This window comes from Rattus norvegicus, chromosome 1 (genome assembly GCF_036323735.1).
Source record: "Rattus norvegicus strain BN/NHsdMcwi chromosome 1, GRCr8, whole genome shotgun sequence".
NCBI lineage: Eukaryota > Metazoa > Chordata > Mammalia > Rodentia > Muridae > Rattus > Rattus norvegicus.
In genome coordinates, this window is record NC_086019.1 from 198714149 (window position 1) to 198741217 (window position 27069).

The window sequence follows — 27069 nt, forward strand, 5'->3', positions numbered from 1 at the left end:
TTAACCAGCATTTATCTTGCTCATGAGTCAGACTTTTGGATTTTTTGAATGTCTAATAATCTCTGACTGGGTGCTAGGTATTGTAAATGTTGCATTATCCATTGCTAATTTTTTGTAGTATTGTAAAGAACATTGAACTTTGTTTTGCTAGCCAATTAAACTACTTAAATAACAACTTGGTTCTTTCAGGCTGTTTTTATATTGTAATGAAATGAGCCTGAGGCTTGAGTATGAAGACTACTTTAGACACATTTCAAAGGGATGACCTTTAGGGGTTCTACTAAGTTTCTCCCAAACTCAACAAGGTCTCTGTCTTCCAGATGGTTGAAGACCCAAGTGGACAATGGCACTTTGAGAGTGTTGGGAACCATTCCTCTCAGAGCTCCATCAGGAACTGCTCTTTCCTGGCCAGTCACTCTACATTCCAGCAAAGTACAAGTGGGTTTTGAGTCAGACACAAGGAGACCTGAAGTCTATTTCTATGTTGTCTCCCTCTTGTCGGGAACTGTGACCTTAAATTCTAGCTATAATTTCAGTCTCCTTAACTGAGAGAGACTGCTGGGCTCTTTTTAGGTTCCCCTGACCTGAATAACTATTTAGAAGTTAAGTCTTTTTGCCAGAAACATCTTCTTCTTCCCAAGTTTTAGCTCATGCTTCACTCTTCCTACTGAACCTTAAAATTTTCCCAGACTTACAAGAGGCACATGGCCAAATGTCTCCATCTCTGAACAGCCTTTTTGGGTTCCCTGCACTCATACTTTTGTGTACATGTTGATCGGCTCCCCCACCAGAGGATAAGCAAGCATAGGAGCCAGACTGTATGACTGTGTTCCCAGGTGTTCCTGGTTCACAGGGGGTTCTGGTTAAATATTTTATTTTATTGTTTTATCTGACAACCATAAAAGAAAGTCATATATAAATTTATTCATGCTAAAGATGCTGACACAATTTCAAGCTTTGTGTTGTAAGAATTCTGTACTTTTGTGATTATTTTGTTTCATATAAATAGACTTTATAAAATATGTCTTCCCCACTAGTATTTTCCTTTCTTAATGAGGTTCAGCTATTTTTATTTTATGTGTCTGAATGTTCACCTACATGTATAACATGTAAAGGTGTGAATCGGATGTGTGCAGTGCTCAAGAAGGCCAGGCCAGGGCGGGCATCAGACCCCCAGACTTGCACTTACTGATAGTTGTGAACTGCCACGGGAGTGCTGGAAACTGAACCCACATCTTTTGTAAGAGCAGCAAAAGCTCTTAACTACTGAGCCATCTCTCCAACCTCCCTCATTAGCATTTGCAAAAGACATCTTTATCATGTAGAGAATAAAGCCTCATAAGCCAAAATCAATAATATTAAGTACCTGGAATCTTACAATGTTCCACATGGAATTTAAGCTGTATACCATATTGAACTTGTCCAGCTTTCCCACAATTGTAATTATAGTCTTGTGATCCACTGTTCAGCTACCAGAAGATATGTTTATATGAGTTATTAGTATTGGTTATTTAATTTTATTATCTTTATTTATGTATTTATTGTATGGGTGGGGAGTGTACATGCCACAAAACACATGTGAAGGTCAGAGAACAATTTGCAGGAGTCAGTTCTCTTCTTCCATCATGTGCGCCCCAGGGATCAAACACAAGTAGTCAGGTTGCCAGCAATGGCCTTTATCTACTGAGCCATCTTACCAACCCTGGTGTTTATATTTTAATGTAGAAGATAGATAGATAGATAGATAGATAGATAGATAGATAGATAGATGGAGAGAAAGTTATTAAGATCATCCTACACAGCACCTTAAGTAAGGATTAGCAATTTCAATGCACAAATAAAACCTAGCCTGCCACAAAACTACCACATTCACTATTAGAAATAATTTGTTGATCTCTATGCTAAACCTATGAGAGCTATCTAGAATTCTAGATGGACTGCTTTAGTAGGATCAGCATATGATAGAATTTGGCTTCCTTTTCATATATCATAAACATTATAGCTTTTGACTACTATTACCTACTTGGAAAACAAACTTCTAAAAATCTATATTAAGGCCATCCACAGACTGGCCTGGGGATCCATCCCATATGCAGCCACCAAACCCAATCACTATTGCTGATGCCAAGAAGTGCTTGCTGACAGGAGCCTGATATGGATGTGTCCTGAGAGGCTGTGCCAGAGCCTTACTGATAGAGATTAAGATGCTTCCAGCTAGCTATCAGATTGAGCATGGGGACTCAAATGGAGGAATTAGAGAAAGGACTGAAGGAGCTAAAGGGGTTTGCAACTCCATAGGAAGACCAACAATAGCAACCAATCTGACCACCCGCCCCAGCTCCCAGGGACTAAACCACCAACCAAAGAGTACACATGGGGGGAGGGGGAACCCATGGCTCCAACTGCATATACAGCAGGAGATGGCATTGTCTGGCAACAATAGGATGAGAAGCCCTTGGTCCTGTGAAGGCTCTTTTCCCCAGTGTAGGGGAATGCCAGAGTGTTGAGGTGGGAGTAGGTGGGTGGGTGGGAGATCATCCTCAAAGAAGCAGGGGGAAAGAGTATGGGAGAGAGGGGAATCAGGAAAGGAGATAACATTTGAAATGTAAATATAAAAAAAAGAAAAACTATCTAATATTTTCTGTTGTTTGGTAGCTATTTTACAGCAAGCCAGCCTGAGTGTGGCTTCTACAGGAAGCCACACTTCATTTCCTGTGCTTTCTACAGGAGTAGAAACTGGGACAGCAAAGTTAGAAGGATGGAAGTTCCAGGCAAACAGGAGGCAAAGAATCAGGTCTGGAGCAGGAAGGTAGGGGGAGACCCTGACCTGTCCTTTAACATCAGAGCTTAATGGCTTTCCCTATCTATGAGGACTTTTGGGTCACCTCTCCAGCAGTTGGTGTCAGGACGGGAACCTTGCCTCTTTCTTTTCTCCTCCTGAGCACCACATGAGAAACACAGACCTCAGAGTAGGGCATCATGAGGTCATAGTGTTCCTATCTGCACTAGCTGTGTCCCTGTGACACTTGCATCAACTCTCTGAGTCGCTCAGAATTTTCTCTTTGGAAAAAAGTGGGGCTCATGTGTCTCACACAGCTGTGGCGAGGATGAATGAGGCTTTTCAGGGATCAGCGACACCAGACTCCATTGTTCTATCTCTGCCTCCACTGAGCTACACAGAGAGAGAGAGAAAAAGAGAGAGAGAGAGAGAGAGAGAGAGAGAGAGAAGGGAGAGAGGGATGGAGGGAGGGAGAGAGAGAGGAGGGAGGGAGAGAGAGAGAGAAGGGAGAGAGGGATGGAGGGAGGGAGAGAGAGAGAGGAGGGAGGGAGGGAGGGAGGGAGGGAGGGAGGGAGGGAGGGAGAGAGAGAGGAGGGAGGGAGAGAGAGAGAGAAGGGAGAGAGGGATGGAGGGAGGGAGAGAGAGAGAGAGGAGGGAGGGAGGGAGGGAGGGAGAGAGAGAGAGAGAGAGAGAGAGAGAGAGAGAGAGAGAGATCCTGGCCTGGCCCCCCCATACACACAGTCTTTGCACACCAGTCCTTCCAGTGGAGTGAGTGGTTTATACTGGTGAATTTGTTTCCATTGGGGTTCTATGGAGACAAGATGGCTTCATGTTTAAAACATGGACTTCCCAGGACTAGAGGTGCAGCTCAGCAGTTCTAGGTTTAATTCCCCCACTACACGTGGACAAATTCAACAGCCCATAGATTTCGGAACTAGCCATGGACAGTGACAGAAGGAAAGATCTGGAGTGAAGAGAAAACAGAATGATCACCTTGAGTCCCAGTACCATCCACTTGCCTTTCCTTAGCCTGCTGGACCTGGACTGCTCAGGCCTACATTACAGCAGGGTCTCCAAATGCTATTCCAGCCAAACACTGCTCTAAGGCCAGGTCTTGAGGAAGAAAACCAGGATTCAGAAGAGTTTGACTTGGCTCAAAGTCAAAGCTGGCTTGTCAGCTGGGCTAGATTTGGGGTGATATTGCCATGTGCTTTTTTGATAACCACAAGAAGAAAGCATTTATTTCTCCACCTTTTGGTCTTTTGTGACCTCTTCATTCCATGGATCAAGTCATTATGAAACCTGAGCACTTAATGTTTGAGTGCTTTTATTTCTAGGACCTCAAGACAGAACCCAGTCACTTGAAAGCCTTCACCACAGTCCATAGTAGAGGCACTAGGGAGAGTTTAACAGGTGAAGTGTTTGCCTTGAAAGCATGAGGACCTGAGTTGGAAGCTGGGCATTATAATGTGTGATTATAATTCTCATAATGGGGAGTTAGGAACAAATGGATCCCCAAGGCTCACTGGTCTAGCCTACTTGGTAAGTCCCAGCCTAGTAAGATGTGTCCAAAACCAAAATAGATGGCTAAAGAGAAATGACGACTCACCTGTGGCCTTCACAAGCATATGTACACATATAGGCATTCCCATGTGACATGAACATGCATGCATGTATACATACATACATACATACATACATACATACACACAGAGACAGAAGACAGAGACAGACAAAGATGGGTGGGTTGGGGGTCGTGTGGACAGAGCAGACTTTCTTAGCCCTTGTGCATCATCAGAACCAAATGGGCAGGTATTTACTTCTGTCCACTATAAAGCAATTAGGAAAAGCTGTAAAACTATCTTTTTTTATTGTACATCTAGCAACACAGGCCTGTGATCCCTGATAGAGGGAAAGTGAAAGAGAAGAACTTCACAATTTTCCCTACATGAGGTAGCTTTCAGATTGTGCCACTAGGAATGGAGACTTAGGAGAGCCAGAGTTCTCACTTAGCACAGGAGACATAGGCAGGACTCAGGTGGCAATGACTCAAGTCATTGACAGAATTCATGAAGAGTAGGGACTGTAAGAAAAAAGATCGTCAGCTGGTCGCAGGGGACCCCCCAAGGTTTCTGACCTACATCTGCTTGAGAGAAAACTGAAAGCAAGAAAAAAGAAATTCCAGAAAGGGGCAGGTCAGGTCTTTTTCAGACCTCAACTAGGTGGAAAGAATTCATATTCTCACCAGTAGGCAGGTCTTATCACATCAGGGAAGTCCAACTCCTCAGAAAGGCTGTTTCTTAACAGTGGGGTTAAGTATGCCCTAGAATAGGACTTATTCCCCTTAATACTATGGGCATTTTAGGCCGGTGTGTTCTCCATTTGAAGGGAGGGAGGTGTGCTGTATATTGTAAGAAATTAACATCATTTGTGCTTGAGAAAGAACTCAGTAAAGTGCATGCCTTGAGAACCAAAGTTTGATCCCCAGAACCTATATACAAAAGTTGGAGTTGTGGTATGCTCTTAAAATCTCAGAGTTCAAGATACTGAGACAGGTAAGTAAGTTTCTGGGGCTTTCCAGCAAAGCCCAGGCAATGGTTTACAGGAGAAAGAGAGAGAGAGAGAGAGAGAGAGAGAGAGAGAGAGAGAGATCCTGCCTCAAAAAAACCAAGGTAAACCAAAGTTGACTTCTGGATCCCATACACATTGACACGTGTGTATGTAAGCATGCACATACAACTTCATACGTATACAGAGATGCTGGCATCATCTATGAACTTCACTCATTAGAATCAGTGGCATCCTCCTCCAAGCTGCCATCACCAAAGTTGTCAAACATTACCAAAGAGCAAAGCCATGGCATTTGAGTACCACTGCTCTGCACCAGAGCCTCCTTCCGACCTCTCACAGATCTCATCACTAAACCCCAGCAGGAAGAAGCTGTCAGTAAGCACCGTAATCTACCATCCAACACTCCTTACTGGAATAGAACAAAATTAAACATTCAACAACGCAAAAGTCACAATAGCCAAATTCCAATCGAAAAACTGATGTGTAACGAAAGGAAATACAATTCAAATCCAGGAGGCAAATCAATCAGGAGAGAGAGAGAGAGAGAGAGAGAGAGAGAGAGAGAGAGAGAGAGGTGAAAAATAACAGAGAGGGAATGAACACCACCCACAGCAGCCTGGAACCCACTGTGACTGTTTGCCTCATGTACTTGGGAAGATAGAACACTGTGAACCAGAGAGAAATGGGAGGTGTAAGAAGCCACCTAGAAATTGTTTGTTTGTTATTTGGTGTTGGTGCTTTGATAGTGACCCAGGCCTACTGAGTCACAGTGGTCTTAGCTGGGTCACATGTATTGAGGGACTTTCAGACTTCACTATGATCCTTCTGGGTATCCAGAGCCAAGCATTTCTGGCAAAAGTCTATAATAATAATAATAATAATAATAATAATAATAATAATGATAGTAAAAGTAATAAAGATAATTAGAAAATGGAGATGCAGATGGCAAAAGAAATCCCTTGCTCATTTTCTACCCAATCACGGTCAAAGCCCAGGTTAACAGGAAGACCTTGAGCTGACGATGTAGGGAGAGAAGGTACTGGGTTGAGTCCAATGGCAGCCTGGATGTTATTTGGTCTCTCGAGTATGTTAGGCTTGAGAAATAGAGCACCAAGGTTTGTTTTCCCCTACTCCCTTCTACCTAAACAGTACTGACAAACCCCGGTGTGAATCTCTGTAATAGCTCAATGACTTTGGACTATTTTAAATTCTGAGATGTTTACTACTGAACTTTGATAATGGAAAAGAATCAGCCTGAGATAAACACAGGAGCCCTGAAAGATATCTGTCTCTGATAATGGTGCCAGGCACGAGCAGCTATCTCTTCGGAAAGTAAACACGTGAAATCTGATGAAAAGATCACACACAGAATAAATGCAAGTCTGGGCAGCAGACAGATGCGATGTGTCTGCCAGACCAGAAACGATGCCTGACTTGTGGGCCTCCTGTGTACACCTCTGCCACCTCCAGCCGTGTCTCCCAGCTCTGGACTTAAGCACAGCTTAAAATTCAGAAGGTCAGGAGACCAGTATCCCATTTGTTGTTTTCAAACTTGACCTGCCCTTGAGCCCCGGAAGTGGGCCCAGTACGGACCATGTCTCCTATAGATTCAGTTAATGCTAACCACCTGGTTGGATGATTAGCTGGGGCGTGGCCTGGGGTTTCTTTAACGCACGTGGCTAGGCTGTTGGCTGTCAGTGGTAGCAAACGATTCAGTCACAGACACAGATAGTTGTGGCAATCATATACGACGTTTTTTGCACAATCTCCTGCTGAACACCGTTTCACATTACTTTCGGTGTGACTACGATAATGAAGGAGTGCGGAAGTCTTATTTATCAAAAACTGGAATGCGAGACAGGGTATTCACTAGGAAAAGTTTAAAACAGAGCCTTGAGCACTACTGTAAAATGCATGATGAGATTTTTCCCTCTCTCTGGGGGTCTGGAAAATAGCTGCAATGAAAATTCTGCAATGATAAAGTTCTGTCCCCATTACTTGTGAGTAATAACATCTCTGGTTTCTTTCAATTATTTTATAATTGTACACCTTTTGCTCTGTCTGATTGGGCAATGAATTAATGAATAAGGACTACTACTGAATTTAATTAACACCAATTTTTCCCATGGCCTTTACATACATCTGTTGCTAACCTGGAAATTTCTTCTCCCAGAGCTGGAACTGGAAGAAACCAGCCTTGAACCCTGCAAAACCTGTTCCTCCCAGTCAGGCTGGCTTTCCTACTGCCAAGTGTGGGTAACTAAAGGTCTCAAGTACTTGCCAGAACTTAGGGGAGGGCTTACCTAATAACAACATCAACATTCAAACCTTTTCGTAAAGCATTAGCAATGTGCATGGTACAATCATCCATAGAGATGGGTAAGTGAGCTCTCTGGGAGTCAATTACAGTGTCATCCATAATTTATTCCAGGTACAGTGAAGAGCTGGTCAGATTTCACGTGTGTCTACTTTCTGAAAAGATAACTGCTACCCAGAGTAGAATGCACATATTTTTCAGGATGATGTGTTTACCTCTAGTTGACATTTTCAAACTAAAAAATCCTTCCAATTTTCCAAAAAAAAAAAAGTAGTTGTATGGGCTTGAAAACTAAACTCATATTTAAAACAATAAAAGACCGTTCTGGAATCTTGCTATTTCAACTTGATCAAGACAGTCATGAACTCTCCTGTTAAACACACAGGCAGACAAACAGGCATTTCTTCCTAGGGACAGCTAAGTTCAAACTCACAGAGCTAAGAGCGCTGGGATCACCGAGCACCCTGCAGTTCCCGGGCACGCATACCAGCGACCCAACTCTGAAATCATTGAGCCGATTTTTGTTGTCAATTCTATGTCATTACTTTCACCTGGTATGTTATTCCCTCCAACACCCTGCAAAAGCTGAAATAAACTAAAAGATTTTTTTAAGTGTTTTATGAGATACAAACAAATTAAATTTCTTAGACCACAGTAGGTACATGGCCAGGGGTTTGGCCACACAGAGTCCATCAGTATGTGGTCTATCTCCGAGCTCAGGGCGCACCTGCCCTCCCAACCTTGTCGTGCCCCAGCTGTACCTCATATCCGCTCACTGGCTGCTCAGTCACCTTCAGGCCGGGACACATGTGGATGAAACAAACTTTGGCTCTTCTCTGGGAAGGAAGCCAGTTCCTCTTCACCAAGTCCGTGACCATCACATGGTTTTTCAGGCTGGTACTAAATGCAGTTATCTGAAAGGTGGGACGCACAGCGTCCACTTCCCCCGGAGGGTTTGCAGGCATTCCGGAGCCCCGTGCGATGCTGGGAAACCTTGTGCCTTCAGCAAGCCAGCCTGGCAGACACAATTTTCTTTGTTTGATGCAGGAATTGAGTGCAGCAGGAGGAGTTTGGGACCAGCCCCAGTGCAGGTCTGTGTGTCTTCCAACTTCATACAGTTGCTCCAAAATCTTAGCTATAGGGGCTCACGCTATGGTTGTGGAAACCCCTTGGGTGACCTTTAAATGTCATGAGAAAACTTCCCTTCCAGCAGCAGCCTGGCCAACTCCAGCCTCCCGCCTGGGCTCTCAGGTCTTGTTGTCTTCTCTGATTTCAAAGAGACACGTTTCATTCTCACTTGTTTTCTACTTGCCTTTAAGTTCCAGACTCTGTATTCGCCTGGTTACCAAAAGGTTAGATGTGTGTTTCCATCTCCAGACCCTCGAATCCAAATAAATTATTTACAGAGCTCTGTACAAAGGAGCCAGGAGGGATAATTGCTGCTTTTTAGAATGTCTGCCTTTGCTTGCCAGGGGCCTGAAAGGAACAAATACAGACTGCCTCCCGGCACAAAGAGTGGCCTCAGCCCTGCAAGAGATAAGAGCGCATTCAGGGAAAAAGAAACTCACAGAAGTGACAGCTTCAGGTGAGCATGGGGACAAGACGTGCTGTGCCTGAGAGGACAGTGGCTCAGGTAAAGGTTCCCATCCAGAGTCAACCATGGAAGTCCTCTCACACCCTGAATCTCAGTTTCCCCAAGAAAAACACTGAGATAGAAAAGCCCTTACTACCAGCCCTCCCCAGGTTATGAGGATCAGGAGAGCTGCACAATGTCACAGGAAAGAGCTGCACATGCCAAAGTTGTGGCATGGTCCCTGTTAAGAGACATTTGCACATCTTCTGCTCAGATGATTTTGCACAGCTCTCGCTCCACAGCAGGACCTAATAGTGCCCTGCTTATGAAGGTTTACTTTATGCAAAAAGTTATTAGTTTCTGAATGTCAGGTTGCTTAGAGTACAGACCCAAGGAGTATTCCTTGCTATTTTCATTTCCTGTGTTGGGGCTGCTTTCTGCACATCTGTGCAAGACTGATGACAAGACACAGAACTCTTCTTGCAGGGGACATTTGCCTGGATGACGATGTGAAAACTTTAACTCACTTGTATCACAAGTCAGGGAAGGCCTTGGTGACTTTCGCAGAAGCAGAAATTAATGTCAGCTAAACCCCTGCCAGTCCCTGCTGTGCACAGGGGCCCTGTAAGTCATAGTTATTGGTTAGAACCTGGTTGATGGTATTTTTAGACTCCTGTTACTGGCAGCAAGAGTTGAATGTTGAAACTGAGAATTGGAGCCTGGGAGGAAGTGACTTGAGGTCATTCTGAATAATATTCACACCTAAGTGTGAAAACAGTGCATGCAGGCTAAATACCAGCCACAGGATGTAGTCTCCCGTTCATCTGTGACTGGTTCTCCTAAAACTGTCCATTGGAACACAAACCCCAGCTGGTAACAGACTTTATTTACACTATAACTCCCCAGAGACCTGAGTTTAGAAGCCCTGGGATAAAGGCAGCCAGGGAAGAGATTCGAAAAATAAAATAATTAAAATTTATACAAGACCTCGACAAAGGAAGGAATCTGCAAACCTGGTTTGGGTTCTGAAGGTCTAATCCTGTGCCTCCCCAAAGTCTCCATTTGAACCAATGCTTCTGTCCTGCCCAGCAGGTCCTGCAGGTCTGAGAACAATCAAGACTTTTCTTCTAGAACCACAACATACTGAATGATACTGAGCCACGTAGAAGCTACCAGAACTACCTGTCCAGAAGTTCCAAAAACAGCCAAGAGAAGTTTACTTAGGGTTAACGGGTTCTTATGGAGACCAGCTGTCACAGGCGTCACCCAAGCTCATGAGCTCACACGGACTGTGAGTGACTCCTCCCTCTCCACTGAGTACAATAGTGGCTGGTCACAGAACGTGGTTGTAATGGAGTCAAATAAAAGGCTCAAAGATTCTTGGCCAGGATGACTGACCAGGCATCTTGAGATTGTTAGATCCAACCTCTCAGTGTATGGAGTCAGAAAGGAAGACCAGAGAGCAGGGATGTTGGATGAGAGGCGAAAGTTCTGGAACATCTATTGACAGTTGGGAGATGAGTTTGCACGGATGCTCTAACAAGTACGTCAGCTGGACCAAGGCTCCTCTGTTCCAGCATCAGTTCTCTTTGTCGGCAGCACCCCTGGCTGCTCTGATGGTCTTAGACTTAAGAATGGATGGATTCGGACCATTGCCAACATAGATCAGCAAAGAGTAACTCTACCCACTTGAGGCAGGGTCTCTCCAGGAAAGAGTGCCTCTGCCTGATTATGTCTCTGACAGAAGAGCTGACTCACAGCCTTTTGTTTGACCTTGGAATACTGTCCCACACAACTTATAGATATCTTCTGTCTTAAAACATATCAGCTCCCTGTGACCCTCACAGAATTAGCTCTATGGCCTCAGATGACCTGCAAAACTGTCCTTGATTTAATTTCCCCATTTACCCAAGGACAGACATTATTAAACAGCACTAGAGTGGAGGCCAGAGACAAGGCTCCCCCAGTTCTTTTCAGAGACCTTCACTTAGGTAAACCTAGGATTCTTGACTTCCACAGAAAAGAATTTCATGTTAAATGAATATGGGTTAGAATTGGAGTTGTCAAGCAGAGACTATAATGTGGACTGAAGTGCCAGGTTAATAGGAACTTGTGGGAAGGACATAGTACACACCTAAGTTGATATGGGCTTTTCAATAGAGAGTCATACCTGACGTTGTAGCAGTGTTCATATGTATTATTTTGGAAAGTCTGAAGTTTCTAAGTTCTGAGGTTGCTAAGAAACCCCCTCTCCCCATTTTTGGTTGACAAGATAGAATTACATTCTGATAGAGTGACATTTGTTATGAGACTCCTAGGAAATTAGGGCTGGAGAGATGGCTCGGTGCTTAGAAGCACTGGCTGCTCTTCTAGAGGACCCAGGTTCAATTCCCAACACCCACATGGCAAATCACAGCCATCTGTAACTCCAGACCCAGGGGATCCAGTGCCCTCTGGCCTCCGAGGAAACAGCACTCACCTGGTACATGTCCATAGGTGCAAACAAAACACCTATATACATAAAGTGAAATATAAATATTTTTAAAAAATTATTTCTAGAAAAATTATAGGTTTATATCTGGGAAAGGAGATAGGTCATGCCTAGTCATATACATTTAGGCCATTTTTACATTCTTATTTGAAATATCTATAGGGAAAGAAAGAAAATGGTGTTATCTCTATGTAGGCGACTTCATGGCAAATTTTGTTAATGGAAATAATCTCTGACTCTCAGCTGGTGAAAGGCTTCAGCCACTCTCCGGAGCAAGTCATCCTGTCTCTCAGTCCCCTTATGTCCCCTGCCTTTTCTATTGCTGCAGCAGCAATGCCTTTCCTCTTCCATGGCTGCTGTGAAGGCTGGAAGCACAGGGATAAACCAAGTGCTTGGGTCAAAGGCTGGCTCTGGGGACTCCAGAGATAGCTGCCTTCGACACCCCAAAGGGCGAAGACTGAAACCAAGAGGTAGCCAGGCATGTCCACACCTGAGAAGGAAAGCTGCTAAAGAGGCAGAAACTCGAGCTGGGGAGCAAGCTCAGTCAATCCCACATAAGTTGAACAACCTGAGTTAGATCCCAAGAATTCAGATAAGAAATGCTGGGCATAATAGCTTGAGTTTGTAATGCCAGAATTGGGGCAGTAGAAATAGGAAGATCCCTAGTACTTGGCTGGGCTAGCCTGCGTAAGCAGTTCCACACTGGTGAGGTGGACAGCAACTCAGGAACACCTCATAGACTAAACCCTGGCCTGCACACACATTCCACATGCATGTGCCTATATGTGAACAGGTACCTCCCACACATAGACACATGTGCGCACACACATGTGTACACACACATACTTTCTAAGAAGAAAAGCAGGAGCCCATCATGTGGTTCCAGGACTCAGTGGTGACCCAAACTGAGGCCATTTGATTTCCTCACCTGGGAAATAGAACTAGAGTCCCCCTGAGCAGGCTGTTATTCTGATTCCATTTTTAATTCCTATACTAAACAGATAGAATAAGAAATTACCAGACACAATCTCTTCCAAAGGACAGAGAGCCGACTGGGGTCAAATCTGCTGGGGATTCTGCTGTGTCCCTCTCCCATCTCACAACAGGAGCATCAGGATATTATAGATGTGCACTACCATACCTGGTCTTACACATGTTCTGGGAATCTAAACTCAAGTTCCCTATACTTGTGTGCCAATTGTGGCAAAAAGCATCAGTGTCAGCCGGTGCATGCCACCACAGTGGTGCACAGTGATCAAGGATAGGAATGCTTTTGAGGTTTACCAGAGCTCCCCCTACTGGGAGCCTTCCCCTCACCCAAACCAACTCATAGGCTCCATGAAGGCTGGCCTGTCTCTTACCTCACAGAATGACCAACATAATTCTCTAAATGTTGATATGCCTAGTTTCACCTAACTCTTATGTTCAAGCCCTAACCCTTAATTTTATGTTCCTTGGAGATGAAGACTAAAGGAGATAATTAGAGTTAAATAATGCCATGAGAGGGGCATTTCCTGGTAAGATTAGAGATCTTTTGAAAATAGAAGTAGGCAGAGCACAGCAGCAAAGATCACAGAAGGTCAAGAGTTATAGGTCAAGAGTTATACCACTTGTCACTGAAACACTCATTGTGTTGTTTCCCTGACCTCAGACATCAGCTTCCAACACTGAGAAATTCTCACACATCACTTAAGCCACTAAGTCTGATTCTTTATGACAATACAAGCTGACTGAGACAAATCCTGGAGAACCTTTAATAATGAGTTCTTGTGAGAGGCCTGAAACAGGCACTTGACCCACATGAGACCAATCCAGGTCTATCCTGGACAGCCAAGGTCCGGGAGTTTCATGGGTATGGATAACTGGGAGTAACATGAACGCTTTAGGCCCTACTAGTACAGGTAGCAGCTGTCCCTGAGAAGCTGTGACTAGAGACAGGCACAGCCAGGTAACTCTTTGTGGAACCCTCTGAGTACAATGAGGGACTCTGGTACGTCTGTAGTGCTTCCACTCTTAGGTAGTAGCATTTGGCTTCTGTGTTCTCTGACTTGTAATCAACAGAGTTTGTGTTCATCTTTGAAAACCCATTTGTGTACTACAGATACAACACAGTTCTACACCAGACACCAGAGAAGCAGAGGTGAGAGGCAAATCTCACTTCCACAAGAGTCCATTGCTCAGCAGTAGAACAACTCTTGACAAGAATTACTCTGAACACAAAGAGGTCTTCTATGAGAATTTGTACTCCTGTGTTGGGACTCCGAGGAACCCTCACAGAATCTGGGACATAGCATGGAACCTAGAAGGGTAACTGGACTGCAATTGAAGCCCAGGACTAGAATTCCATGGATAAGCCAAATATAGGACATTTCTCATTATCCTGCCTCAAACACTTTGTCCTCAAATATTCACGAAGGGGAGAACAAGACCCAAGATGTCAAGATACAACTGTTTGTGCTACTTATCATAGGAAACAACATGGACTTTCTCTCTCTCTCTCTCTCTCTCTCTCTCTCTCTCTCTCTCTCTCTGTATATGTGTGTGTGTGTGTGTGTGTGTGTGTGTGTGTGTGTGTGTGTATTCACATATATGGAGGTCTCAGGTAGCAGTCTTTGACTTCCACTTTGTTTACAACTGGGTCTCTTGTTGGGTTCTGCATATACCAGGCTAGCTGGCCTTCAAGCTTTTGGGTATTCTCCTGTCTCCATTTCCTGTCTTGCTCCAGGAACACTGGCCTTACAGATGTGCACTACCATACCTGACTTTACATGGGTTCTGGGGATTTGAACTGAGGTCCTGACACTTATGTGCCGAGTACTTTATCCATCGAGCTGTCTCCCTAGCCCTTCCTCTTTTTTTCCTTAAAGCAAACAAGTCACGAACTATGAAAGTTAGACCGGTTTTGCTAATGACCTATAGAAGTTTCAATCACATTTTTCTTAATTGGTTCCTAAAGTGACTGAAACTGCCATTGTTGGCTATTGCTATCCTATGACACCAAAGTCACATCGATGAGCCCCAAACATGTTTACAGTTGAGACAGATGGGGAATGAGGCTCTTATTCTCCTTATCCTGGATGTGATATACAGGGTTGCCTAGAATATGCATTGAAGTATTTAAATGATGAATTATTCAAAAGGGGGAACTGCGGGTACCTGGTGCCAGAAATTCATGCTGGTGAATTCCTAATCTCTGGTGGGATTACTGTTCAACTGTGAAAGACATCCTAATTATGCAGCTTCAGAGCTGATTTCCTGCAAGGCCTGTGCTGATCTAAAAGGCATTAGGCTACAATAAAAATAGATGAGTGTGGGTTTCTGAATTTGCAACCAAGTCTTCCTTTTGGAGGAGAGTGACATTTTATCTATGGATGCTTTACTCATCAGGAAGGAACTGAAGTTTCCCCTGGCACAAGGGCTGACTGCTGCATCCTTCAACAAAAACAGATGTGTGAGAGCCACAGAGGACCACTGCAAACCCACCTACCCTTCTGTTATCGACTACTTGATGCATGTTAGAACACAAGAGATGGATTGAGAGTGCTGTGTCCATTAAATAAACTCACTGGTTCCGAGCAAGGTGTGGGTGGAGCCATTGCTTTGTTCTCTCATCATATGGGTTGACTAGACATGTGTTTATGCTTTCCCAAGAAGAATCAGCAACAGAAACCCTGGGCTCTTTAACATAAGAGAAAGAAAATGTCAGTTTGATTAAGTCCATCTGTTGCTACATATTTGAGCTGAGTGATCGCCTCAATGAACTGAAAAAGAGTCTTTCAGTCATCAGGTATGATGGTTAATATTAATTGTACACATGAAAGAAGCTAGAATCATCTGGGAGACTAGCTTCTGATCATGCCTGTTAGGAGTTACCTTGATTGTATTCATCGAGATGGATGGAAAGACTAGTCCACTATGAGTGTCGCCATTCTCTAGCTGAGATCCTAGATAGTATATGTGGGAAAAGGGAGCTGAGCAGCAGCACGCATCCATCTCTGCTGCCTCGGTGTCAATTTTATGACACCAAGCAGCTTCAAGATCCTGCTGCTTTGACTCCCCACCATGATGGATCATAAACCCTTGAGATATGACTCAGAATAACCGCTCTCCACATGACGTAGCTTTTGTCAGCAAAGAAAAGAAATAAGGCATTGTTCAGTAGATGTAGGAAATAAAAGATGATATATAGGTCTTTCCTTCTGATTGAAGCACCCACTCTGGACATGTTGCTGAGGCCCCTAAGACTCCAGAAGCTCCAGAAGAAAGTCATGAGACTCATAGGCTGGTCCACAGGGATGTATAAGCAGTACGCAACTGCTGGGCCAGGAGAGTAGACTCTCTTGTAGAGCTGCCTATAGGATGTGCTGGGAGCTCCGGGGCTACAGTCACTCGCCATACTGGGTGGGCTGTTCATGATGTGGATACTACTGAGTGACCTGTATTCCTGTAAGTAACTTCTCATCTGTGCTCTGTTAGTAACCCAAATGAACTCACTGGTTCCAAGACAGAACCAGTGGGTGGAGTCATTTCTTGCTTCTGTCATCACATGGGGGTGACTAAACATCTGTTTGTGTCTTCCCAAGAGAAGGCAGCAACAAAAAGAGATGATGGTTTTATATACCATTTTCTCTATTGTGAAAAGAAACTCTCTCCTACTTCTTTTGGGAGTGTTTGGGAAATCATGATAATTTGATGTTTGGAAAGTGGCAAACATGGGGCGGGGTCAGGGTGGAGGAAGAACAACAGGAATACCAACAATATTGGCATGTTCATCTCCATCACTCACTTGCCCCTACTTCTGCAAACAATGAAGAATCACCCACTGGGTGTTCAATGCTGTGCCAACCGCTCTGATTAAATATTCAAAGCCACTTCTAATGTTGCTGAGAACCAAAGCAACCCGCAGTTAAGGGGGAAATCATATTTCTCTCCTTCAGATCCACTGAGAGGAGAGTTATTTGAAGACAACGCATGGTGTTTTCCTATTTTCCCTCCAGTGTCTCTAATGGATCTTAAAAAAGAAAAGCCATGATTTTGGAAATTGCCTTTGATTTTAGAGAGTAGATCTCAACAAGCAGGAGGAGGGAAGGTTGCAGCTGATATTTTCCGGAAATATCAAACTCAATTTCCTGTCTACTTCCTAGAGTGATTTAACGCAACAAGAAACCTTAGTTGGCTCCCACCTTCTGCTCCCTACCATGCAGGAGCCATGCCTTCTTCCACTGGTGCACACAAGGAGACTTCTGGTTCCAGCCTGGCTAGAGGAGCAAAGGACAGAGACCTAGCACTGTGGTCTTAGAGTGGACATGCCACTTGTTCCAAACAACCCCATACAAACATATCTACCATCTCTCTCAGCTGTGTTTTCTGATGCAATTAAATGAATTTTTCAATGAGTCGATATAAACTTGTTTCTAAAATACAATACTTATCAGCCAAATCCCTAGGTGCATTTTAAACTTAGCCTCCCCATTTTCATGAATAAAGTTTTACTGACTCACAGTCACTATGAGCCTTAAGTACTGACTCCACCTCATGTAACAGGTCAGAACAGCTGAGCTGAAGTGTGGGCTGGTGGGCACCTGGTAGATGAAGCCAGGCTCTTTGGCCAATGTGTGTACATATTTCCTGATTGCTGTGAGGGAATAAAATGACTTTCTATATACCCCTACCTCTCAGCTAGCCCATCTCCCATGCCAGCAAGTCTTACAGTTGTGAAGAACCTCCTTGACCCCTCAAAGGACTTACATTTTTAGTGCCAAGGTCAATAACCCAGGTGTTTTTTCAAGATGATAGTTACAGGGAAAGATGTGACTCAATGGGTCATGCTCCTATATCAATAGTGGCAATTGAAGTGAACAGAATTTTGACTTCCCGATACTCCCATGAACTCATACCAACACTAGCTACCTGACAAAACAAACAAACAAAAGTTTAACAGACCATTCTTAAAATGAGAAACACAAATGATTAATATCTTTAAAACTATCTCACATGCTTTAACATCAAGGAAATGCCAATCAAAACTGTCTTCAGCAACCCAGTCATGGTTGCTATCATTAAAAAAAAAAGCAACAAATGATGAAGATTTGTGGGAAGTAGAGCCCTTATTCACTGTGCATGTACGCTGGTTCAGTCACTATGGAAATAAGTATGGAATTTTCTCAAAAAACTAAAAATAGAACTATCAAGTGACTCAGGTCTACTAATTTTGAGTCTATACCCCCCAAAAACTCTATATCCTACCACAAAATTCCTGGTACAACACATTGTTGCTGTTCCATTGACAATAGCAAGGGGATGGAAATGACGAGTGGATAATAAGGTATGGCTCAGACACACAAGGGAATTTTACTCAGCTGTAAAGAAAAATGGACTTTTTAAAACTACATGAAAGAACACAGATGTAGAAATCCTTATATCAAGTGAGTAACTCAGACTCAGAAGGACAAATGCCATTCATCTCTCTTATGTGTATCCTAGCATCTAATTTTTAAATGTGTGTATAATCGTGGGTGTGCAGGGGTGTGAGCATGAAATACGTCATGAGACTAGAAAGGGGACCATGAGAGGGGGAAAGGTATCAAGGAAGAGGAAATATGACATGTGATAGGAAATCATAAGGGGACAGGGGGAAGAACTGGGGTGAGAAGAGAAGCAAGACAAATTGTTTTGAAAATGTTATAATAAAACATTTGTAGCTAGGTATGACTTTTAACTACTTTTAACATCAGATCTAGAGGCAGAGGCAGGCAGAACTCTGTGAGTTCAAGGCCAGCCTGGTCTACATAGTGAGTTTCAGCATAACCAAGGCTATGTAAATAAATCCTGTCTCAAAAACAAGAACAATAAAAACAAATCAATTTGCCTGCTAAGTAAAATATGAAGAAACCAAAAGGATGAGTCATTAATCATGAAGAAGATGGCATGGCCCCTCCTCAATAATTCAAGGAAGGCTAACTTGCATCTGGACTTGACCAATCACTCTCCTATCTAGATGCTTGCTTCTCTGCTCATACTCTTGGTTGACCTCAATGCCATCTTCCCAAAGCAACCTTCCCTGGCAACTCCTTTACCCAACTTGTGTTTTCTGAATGTTAGCCAGTTCTTACCCTAGCAGGTATATTCATGGCTGTTTTCTAGTGTCTCCACTGTTAGCAATTTCCATACCCTCCATCCTCCACTTTATCCTAAAACATCTCCTAACCACCTTTTTCATTGTCAAACACGATGAAGAACACATTCTAGTAGGATATCAAGAACACAGGTTCTGAGAGGGATGTTCCCCTAAGCAAAGGAATCATAGAGTTTAGACAGTCTTAGTCGTGTTGGGAAATGAATGGTATTTACAGGATCTGGTCGCTGAGGCAGTAAAGTGTGTATGTGAAAGTGAATGTGGCAGCTGCCAATCTCTTCAAACCGATTTCCTTCCTGCTCTGTGTAGGTGCTTGGTTGCAGGGCTATTGGGAGATGGGGTTTGATGGCTTACAGAGCATAGGTCTGAGTCAGACTTCAAAAGCTGATTGTGGGAGCTTGTAGATGGCATGCTAGGAGCTCTTGAAGTGACTATCGATTACTCTCCTTGCTTGCTTTGATCACTGGCTTCAGGACCCTGGTCCCCAGCTCCCTTGTATTATTGAAATATGCTTCTGAGGTCAACTGAAGCTGTTGAGCATTCTCCAGAGAACTCGACTGAACCCAATTCCAACTCCTTGCTATGTCCTACCTCTACCCCACCACCAGTGAATGATCCAGTTCATTCTTGACCCAGTTCATCAATAGTCCCCCAGCATTTTGGGGGTGCCGCTTTTCCAACACAATTTGCACCGGGAACCAAGCTGTCACTCCATGGGCATTTGCGGGGATACTTTGCACCTAAACAATCACAAGGATTCTCCCTTGTGAGACACCAGGCTTCTGATTAACTGATGGGATAAAGGTCAGCAGAGCTCACCACTCTCCCTAGCAGATTCCATTTCTCTGCTGTGTTTGTGGTGATCTCATACCCAACCAGGAAACCTATAGTGCACTGTAGTGTGATGGCTGAGCCCCTGGAAGATAAGGCCACCTAGAAGAATTGGTTCCTTTCCCACTTGCCATGTGCAGTCATGTTTACCATGTAAGCAGCATCTGCTCTCCTGTGTTTGCCCCAGGTTCTCAGCCCAGTGTCTCTGATGGTGTATTCCCAGCCAGCTTGGTCACCAAGGGGAAGTGGGCCTCAGATTCAATTTCTCCTCCCTGGCCATGGCTCACAAAGCATTTCTTTCTCTGGTTTCAACGGTGCTTTCTCTGCCCGGGCTTCTGTTTCCCTGATCCAGGTCTGCCTGTACCTCAGCCACAGGTCTGCCTGTACCTCACCTTGCAGTTAAAATTCAAATCAGACTGCAGCCCTGTTTTTAAGTGAAGGAGACAACCAGGTGCTAGAGAGCTGGGATGAGCTGAGAAATGCAGGGCCAGACCGCCCTGCTCACAGAGCCTGGGAGATGACATCTGAAACCTTTAGCTAGTTTGAAGTGGAGAATACATATTGTCAGCCACCAGCAGAGATGGTCTTCTCTCTTAAGCTAAACTTTTCTGCAAACATCCTCAGACATCACCAAAAGCTTGTCTCTTAAGAGACTCTTAAGTAAGAACGAGTTGACAGTCAGGATTAATCATCACAGTGACCTTTGGTCTCTTAATTTCCATTTGTCTCTAGAATATTATTTTTCTCCCCTCTTTTTTTTTTTTTTATTAACTTGAGTATTTCTTATATACATTTCGAGTGTTATTCCCTTTCCCGGTTTCCGGGCAAACATCCCCCTCCCCCCTCCCCTTCCTTATGGGTGTTCCCCTCCCAACCCTCCCCCCATTGCCGCCCTCCCCCCATAGACTAGTTCACTGTGGGTTCAGTCTTAGCAGGACCCAGGGCTTCCCCTTCCACTGGTGCTCTTACTAGGATATTCATTGCTACCTATGGGGTCAGAGTCCAGGGTCAGTCCATGTATAGTCTTTAGGTAGTGGCTTAGTCCCTGGAAGCTCTGGTTGCTTGGCATTGTTGTACTTTTGGGGTCTCGAGCCCCTTCAAGCTCTTCCAGTTCTTTCTCTGATTCCTTCAATAGGGGACCTATTCTCAGTTCAGTGGTTTGCTGCTGGCATTCGCCTCTATGTTTGCTGTATTCTGGCTGTGTCTCTCAGGAGCGATCTACATCCGGCTCCTGTCGGCCTGCACTTCTTTGCTTCATCCATCTTGTCTAATTGGGTGGCTGTATATGTATGGGCCACATGTGGGGCAGGCTCTGAATGGGTGTTCCTTCAGTCTCTGTTTTAATCTTTGCCTCTCCCTTCCCTGCCAAGGGTATTCTTTTTCCTCATTTAAAGAAGGAGTGAAGCATTCACATTTTGATCATCCGTCTTGAGTTTCGTTTGTTCTAGGGATCTAGGGTAATTCAAGCATTTGGGCTAATAGCCACTTATCAATGAGTGCATACCATGTATGTCTTTCTGTGATTGGGTTAGCTCACTCAGGATGATATTTTCCAGTTCCAACCATTTGCCTACGAATTTCATAAACTCGTTGTTTTTGATAGCTGAGTAATACTCCATTGTGTAGATGTACCACATTTTCTGTATCCATTCCTCTGTTGAAGGGCATCTGGGTTCTTTCCAGCTTCTGGCTATTATAAATAAGGCTGCGATGAACATAGTGGAGCACGTGTCTCTTTTATATGTTGAGGCATCTTTTGGGTATATGCCCAAGAGAGGTATAGCTGGATCATCAGGCAGTTCAATGTCCAATTTTCTGAGGAACCTCCAGACTGATTTCCAGAATGGTTTTACCAGTCTGCAATCCCACCAACAATGGAGGAGTGTTCCTCTTTCTCCACATCCTCGCCAGCATCTGCTGTCACCTGAGTTTTTGATCTTAGCCAATCGCACTGGTGTGAGGTGAAATCTCAGGGTTGTTTTGATTTGCATTTCCCTTATGACTAAAGATGTTGAACATTTCTTTAGGTGTTTCTCAGCCATTCGGCATTCCTCAGCTGTGAATTCTTTGTTTAGCTCTGAACCCCATTTTTTAATAGGGTTATTTGTTTCCCTGCGGTCTAACTTCTTGAGTTCTTTGTATATTTTGGAAATAAGGCCTCTATCTGTTGTAGGATTGGTAAAGATCTTTTCCCAATCTGTTGGTTGCCGTTTTGTTCTAACCACAGTGTCCTTTGCCTTACAGAAGCTTTGCAGTTTTATGAGATCCCATTTGTCGATTCTTGATCTTAGAGCATAAGCCATTGGTGTTTTGTTCAGGAAATTTTTTCCAGTGCCCATGTGTTCCAGATGCTTCCCTAGTTTTTCTTCTATTAGTTTGAGTGTGTCTGGTTTGATGTGGAGGTCCTTGATCCACGTGGACTTAAGCTTTGTACAGGGTGATAAGGATGGATCGATCTGCATTCTTCTACATGTTGACCTCCAGTTGAACCAGCACCATTTGCTGAAAATACTATCTTTTTTCCATTGGATGGTTTTGGCTCCTTTGTCAAAAATCAAGTGACCATAGGTGTGTGGGTTCATTTCTGGGTCTTCAATTCTATTCCATTGGTCTATCTGTCTGTCTCTGTACCAATACCATGCAGTTTTTATCACTATTGCTCTGTAATACTGCTTGAGTTCAGGGATAGTGATTCCCCCTGAAGTCCTTTTATTGTTGAGGATAGCTTTAGCTATCCTGGGTTTTTTGTTATTCCAGATGAATTTGCAAATTGTTCTGTCTAACTCTTTGAAGAATTGGATTGGTATTTTGATGGGGATTGCATTGAATCTGTAGATTGCTTTTGGTAAAATGGCCATTTTTACCATATTAATCCTGCCAATCCATGAGCATGGGAGATCTTTCCATCTTCTGAGGTCTTCTTCAATTTCTTTCCTCAGTGTCTTGAAGTTCTTATTGTACAGATCTTTTACTTGCTTGGTTAAAGTCACACCGAGGTACTTTATATTATTTGGGTCTATTATGAAGGGTGTCGTTTCCCTAATTTCTTTCTCGGCTTGTTTCTCTTTTGTATAGAGGAAGGCAACTGATTTATTTGAGTTAATTTTATACCCAGCCACTTTGCTGAAGTTGTTTATCAGCTTTAGTAGTTCTCTGGTGGAACTTTTGGGATCACTTAAATATACTATCATGTCATCTGCAAATAGTGATATTTTGACCTCTTCTTTTCCGATCTGTATCCCTTTGATCTCCTTTTGTTGTCTGATTGCTCTGGCTAGAACTTCAAGAACTATATTGAATAAGTAGGGAGAGAGTGGGCAGCCTTGTCTAGTCCCTGATTTTAGTGGGATTGCTTCAAGTTTCTCTCCATTTAGTTTAATGTTAGCAACTGGTTTGCTGTATATGGCTTTTACTATGTTTAGGTATGGGCCTTGAATTCCTATTCTTTCCAGGACTTTTATCATGAAGGGGTGTTGAATTTTGTCAAATGCTTTCTCAGCATCTAATGAAATGATCATGTGGTTCTGTTCTTTCAGTTTGTTTATATAATGGATCACGTTGATGGTTTTCCGTATATTAAACCATCCCTGCATGCCTGGGATGAAGCCTACTTGATCATGGTGGATGATTGTTTTGATGTGCTCTTGAATTCGGTTTGCCAGAATTTTATTGAGTATTTTTGCGTCGATATTCATAAGGGAAATTGGTCTGAAGTTCTCTTTCTTTGTTGTGTCTTTGTGTGGTTTAGGTATAAGAGTAATTGTGGCTTCGTAGAAGGAATTCGGTAGGGCTCCATCTGTTTCAATTTTGTGGAATAGTTTGGATAATATTGGTATGAGGTCTTCTATGAAGGTTTGATAGAATTCTGCACTAAACCCGTCTGGACCTGGGCTCTTTTTGGTTGGGAGACCTTTAATGACTGCTTCTATTTCCTTAGGAGTTATGGGGTTGTTTAACTGGTTTATCTGTTCCTGATTTAACTTCGATACCTGGTATCTGTCTAGGAAATTGTCCATTTCCTGAAGATTTTCAAATTTTGTTGAATATAGGTTTTTATAGTAAGATCTGATGATTTTTTGAATTTCCTCCGAATCTGTAGTTATGTCTCCCTTTTCATTTCTGATTTTGTTAATTTGGACACACTCTCTGTGTCCTCTCGTTATTCTGGCTAAGGGTTTATCTATCTTGTTGATTTTCTCAAAGAACCAACTTTTGGTTCTGTTGATTCTTTCTATGGTCCTTTTTGTTTCTACTTGGTTGATTTCAGCTCTGAGTTTGATTATTTCCTGCCTTCTACTCCTCCTGGGTGTATTTGCTTCTTTTTGTTCTAGAGCTTTTAGGTGTGCTGTCAAGCTGCTGACATATGCTCTTTCCTGTTTCTTTCTGCAGGCACTCAGCGCTATGAGTTTTCCTCTTAGCACAGCTTTCATTGTGTCCCATAAGTTTGAGTATGTTGTATCTTCATTTTCATTAAATTCTAAAAAGTTTTTAATTTCTTTCTTTATTTCTTCCTTGACCAGGTTATCATTGAGTAGAGCATTGTTCAATTTCCACGTATATGTGGGCATTCTTCCCTTATTGTTATTGAAGACCAGTTTTAGGCCTTGGTGGTCCGATAGCACGCATGGGATTATTTCTATCTTTCTGTACCTGTTGAGGCCCGTTTTTTGACCAATTATATGGTCAATTTTGGAGAAAGTACCATGAGGAGCTGAGAAGAAGGTATATCCTTTTGCTTTAGGATAGAATGTTCTATAAATATCCGTTAAGTCCATTTGGCTCATGACTTCTCTTAGTCTGTCTACATCACTGTTTAATTTCTGTTTCCATGATCTGTCCATTGATGAGAGTGGGGTGTTGAAATCTCCCACTATTATTGTGTGAGGTGCAATGTGTGTTTTGAGCTTTAGTAAGGTTTCTTTTACATATGTAGGTGCCCTTGTATTTGGGGCATAGATATTTAGGATTGAGAGTTCATCTTGGTTGATTTTTCCTTTGATGAATATGAAGTGTCCTTCCTTATCTTTTTTGATGACTTTTAGTTGGAAATTGATTTTATTTGATATTAGAATGGCTACTCCAGCTTGCTTCTTCTGACCATTTGCTTGGAAAGTTGTTTTCCAGCCTTTCACTCTGAGGTAATGTCTATCTTTGTCTCTGAGGTGTGTTTCCTGTAGGCAGCAGAATGCAGGGTCCTCGTTGCGTATCCAGTTTGTTAATCTATGTCTTTTTATTGGGGAGTTGAGGCCATTGATATTGAGAGATATTAAGGAATAGTGATTATTGCTTCCCGTTATATTCATATTTGATGTGAGGTTATGTTTGTGTGCTTTCATTCTCTTTGTTTTGTTGCCAAGACGATTAGTTTCTTGCTTCTTCTAGGGTATAGCTTGCCTCCTTATGTTGGGCTTTACCATTTATTATCCTTTGTAGTGCTGGATTTGTAGAAAGATATTGTGTAAATTTGGTTTTGTCATGGAATATCTTGGTTTCTCCATCAATGTTAATTGAGAGTTTTGCTGGATACAGTAATCTGGGCTGGCATTTGTGTTCTCTTAGGGTCTGTATAACATCAGTCCAGGATCTTCTGGCCTTCATAGTTTCTGGCGAGAAGTCTGGTGTGATTCTGATAGGTCTCCCTTTATATGTTACTTGACCTTTTTCCCTTACTGCTTTTAATATTCTTTCTTTATTTTGTGCGTTTGGTGTTTTGACAATTATGTGACGGGAGGTGTTTCTTTTCTGGTCCAATCTATTTGGAGTTCTGTAGGCTTCCTGTATGTCTATGGGTATCTCTTTTTTTAGGTTAGGGAAGTTTTCTTCTATGATTTTGTTGAAGATATTTACTGGTCCTTTGAGCTGGGAGTCTTCACTCTCTTCTATACCTATTATCCTTAGGTTTGATCTTCTCATTGAGTCCTGGATTTCCTGTATGTTTTGGACCAGTAGCTTTTTCCGCTTTACATTATCTTTGACAGTTGAGTCAATGATTTCTATGGAATCTTCTGCTCCTGAGATTCTCTCTTCCATCTCTTGTATTCTGTTGGTGAAGCTTGTATCTACAGCTCCTTGTCTCTTCTTTTGGTTTTCTATATCCAGGGTTGTTTCCATGTGTTCTTTCTTGATTGCTTCTATTTCCATTTTTAATTCCTTCAACTGTTTGATTGTGTTTTCCTGGAATTCTTTCAGGGATTTTTGCGATTCCTCTCTGTAGGCTTCTACTTGTTTATTAATGTTTTCCTGTGCTTCCCTAAGTGTGTTCAGGTCTTTCCTGAAGTCCTCCAGCATCATGATCAAATATGATTTTGAAACTAGATCTTGCTTTTCTGGTGTGTTTGGATATTCCATGTTTGTTTTGGTGGGAGAATTGGGCTCCGATGATGGCATGTAGTCTTGGTTTCTGTTGCTTGGGTTCCTGCGCTTGCCTCTCGCCATCAGATTATCTCTAGTGTTACTTTGTTCTGCTATTTCTGACAGTGGCTAGACTGTCCTATAAGCCTGTGTGTCAGGAGTGCTGTATACCTGTTTTCCTCTCTTTCAGTCAGTTATGGGGACAGAGTGTTCTGCTTTCGGGCGTGTAGTTTTTCCTCTCTACAGGTCTTCAGCTGTTCCTGTGGGCCTGTGTCTTGAGTTCACCAGGCAGCTTTCTTGCAGCAGAAAATTTGGTCTTACCTGTGGTCCCGAGGCTCAGGTTTGCTCGTGGGGTGCTGTCCAGGGGCTCTCTGCAGCGGCAGCAACCAGGAAGACCTGTGCCGCCCCTTCCGGGAGCTTCAGTGCACCAGGGTTCCAGATGGTCTTTGGCTTTTTCCTCTGGCGTCCGAGATGTGTGTGCAGGGAGCAGTCTCTTCTGGTTTCCCAGGCCTGTCTGCCTCTCTGAAGGTTTAGCTCTCCCTCCCACGGGATTTGGGTGCAGAGAACTGTTTATCCGGTCTGTTTCCTTCAGGGTCCGGCGGTGTCTCCGGCAGGGGTCCTGCCGCTCCTGGGCCCTCCCCCACGGGAGCCCAGAGGCCTTATACAGTTTCCTCTTGGGCCAGGGATGTGGGCAGGGGTGAGCAGTGTTGGTGGTCTCTTCCGCTCTGCAGCCTCAGGAGTGCCCACCTGACCAGGCGGTTGGGTCTCTCTCTCACCGGGTCTGGGAGCAGAGAGCTGCTGCGGGCCGGGATCCGCGGGTGTGGGACTTCCGGTAAACACAGAACGTGCCCGGTTCTAGAGAAATTCTGCTTCCGTGTGTCCCAAGCTCACCAGGCAGCTTTCTTGCAGCAGAACATTTGGTCTTACCTGTGGTCCCGAGGCTCAAGTTCGCTCGTGGGGTGCTGCCCAGGGGCTCTCTGCAGCGGCAGCAACCAGGAAGACCTGTGCCGCCCCTTCCGGG

The 27069-nt window shown here is 43.5% G+C and overlaps 1 protein-coding gene across 5 annotated transcripts in view; it reads right to left on the minus strand.

The window, feature by feature from the left end:
- C1h10orf90 (similar to human chromosome 10 open reading frame 90) overlaps positions 1-9112 on the minus strand; it is a 233575-nt gene extending 224463 nt beyond the window's left edge. For 2 of the 5 annotated variants that reach the window (XM_039107617.1, XM_039106695.1), the window contains exon 1: positions 8429-9112. In XM_039107617.1, the coding sequence (XP_038963545.1) occupies positions 8429-8632 (204 nt within the window). In that variant the 5' untranslated portion in view covers positions 8633-9112. The remainder of the gene's footprint in view (positions 1-8428) is intronic. The other 3 variants (XM_063287197.1, XM_063286673.1, XM_063286459.1) reach the window with 3 other exon arrangements.
- Positions 9113-27069: the final 17957 nt, after the last annotated feature.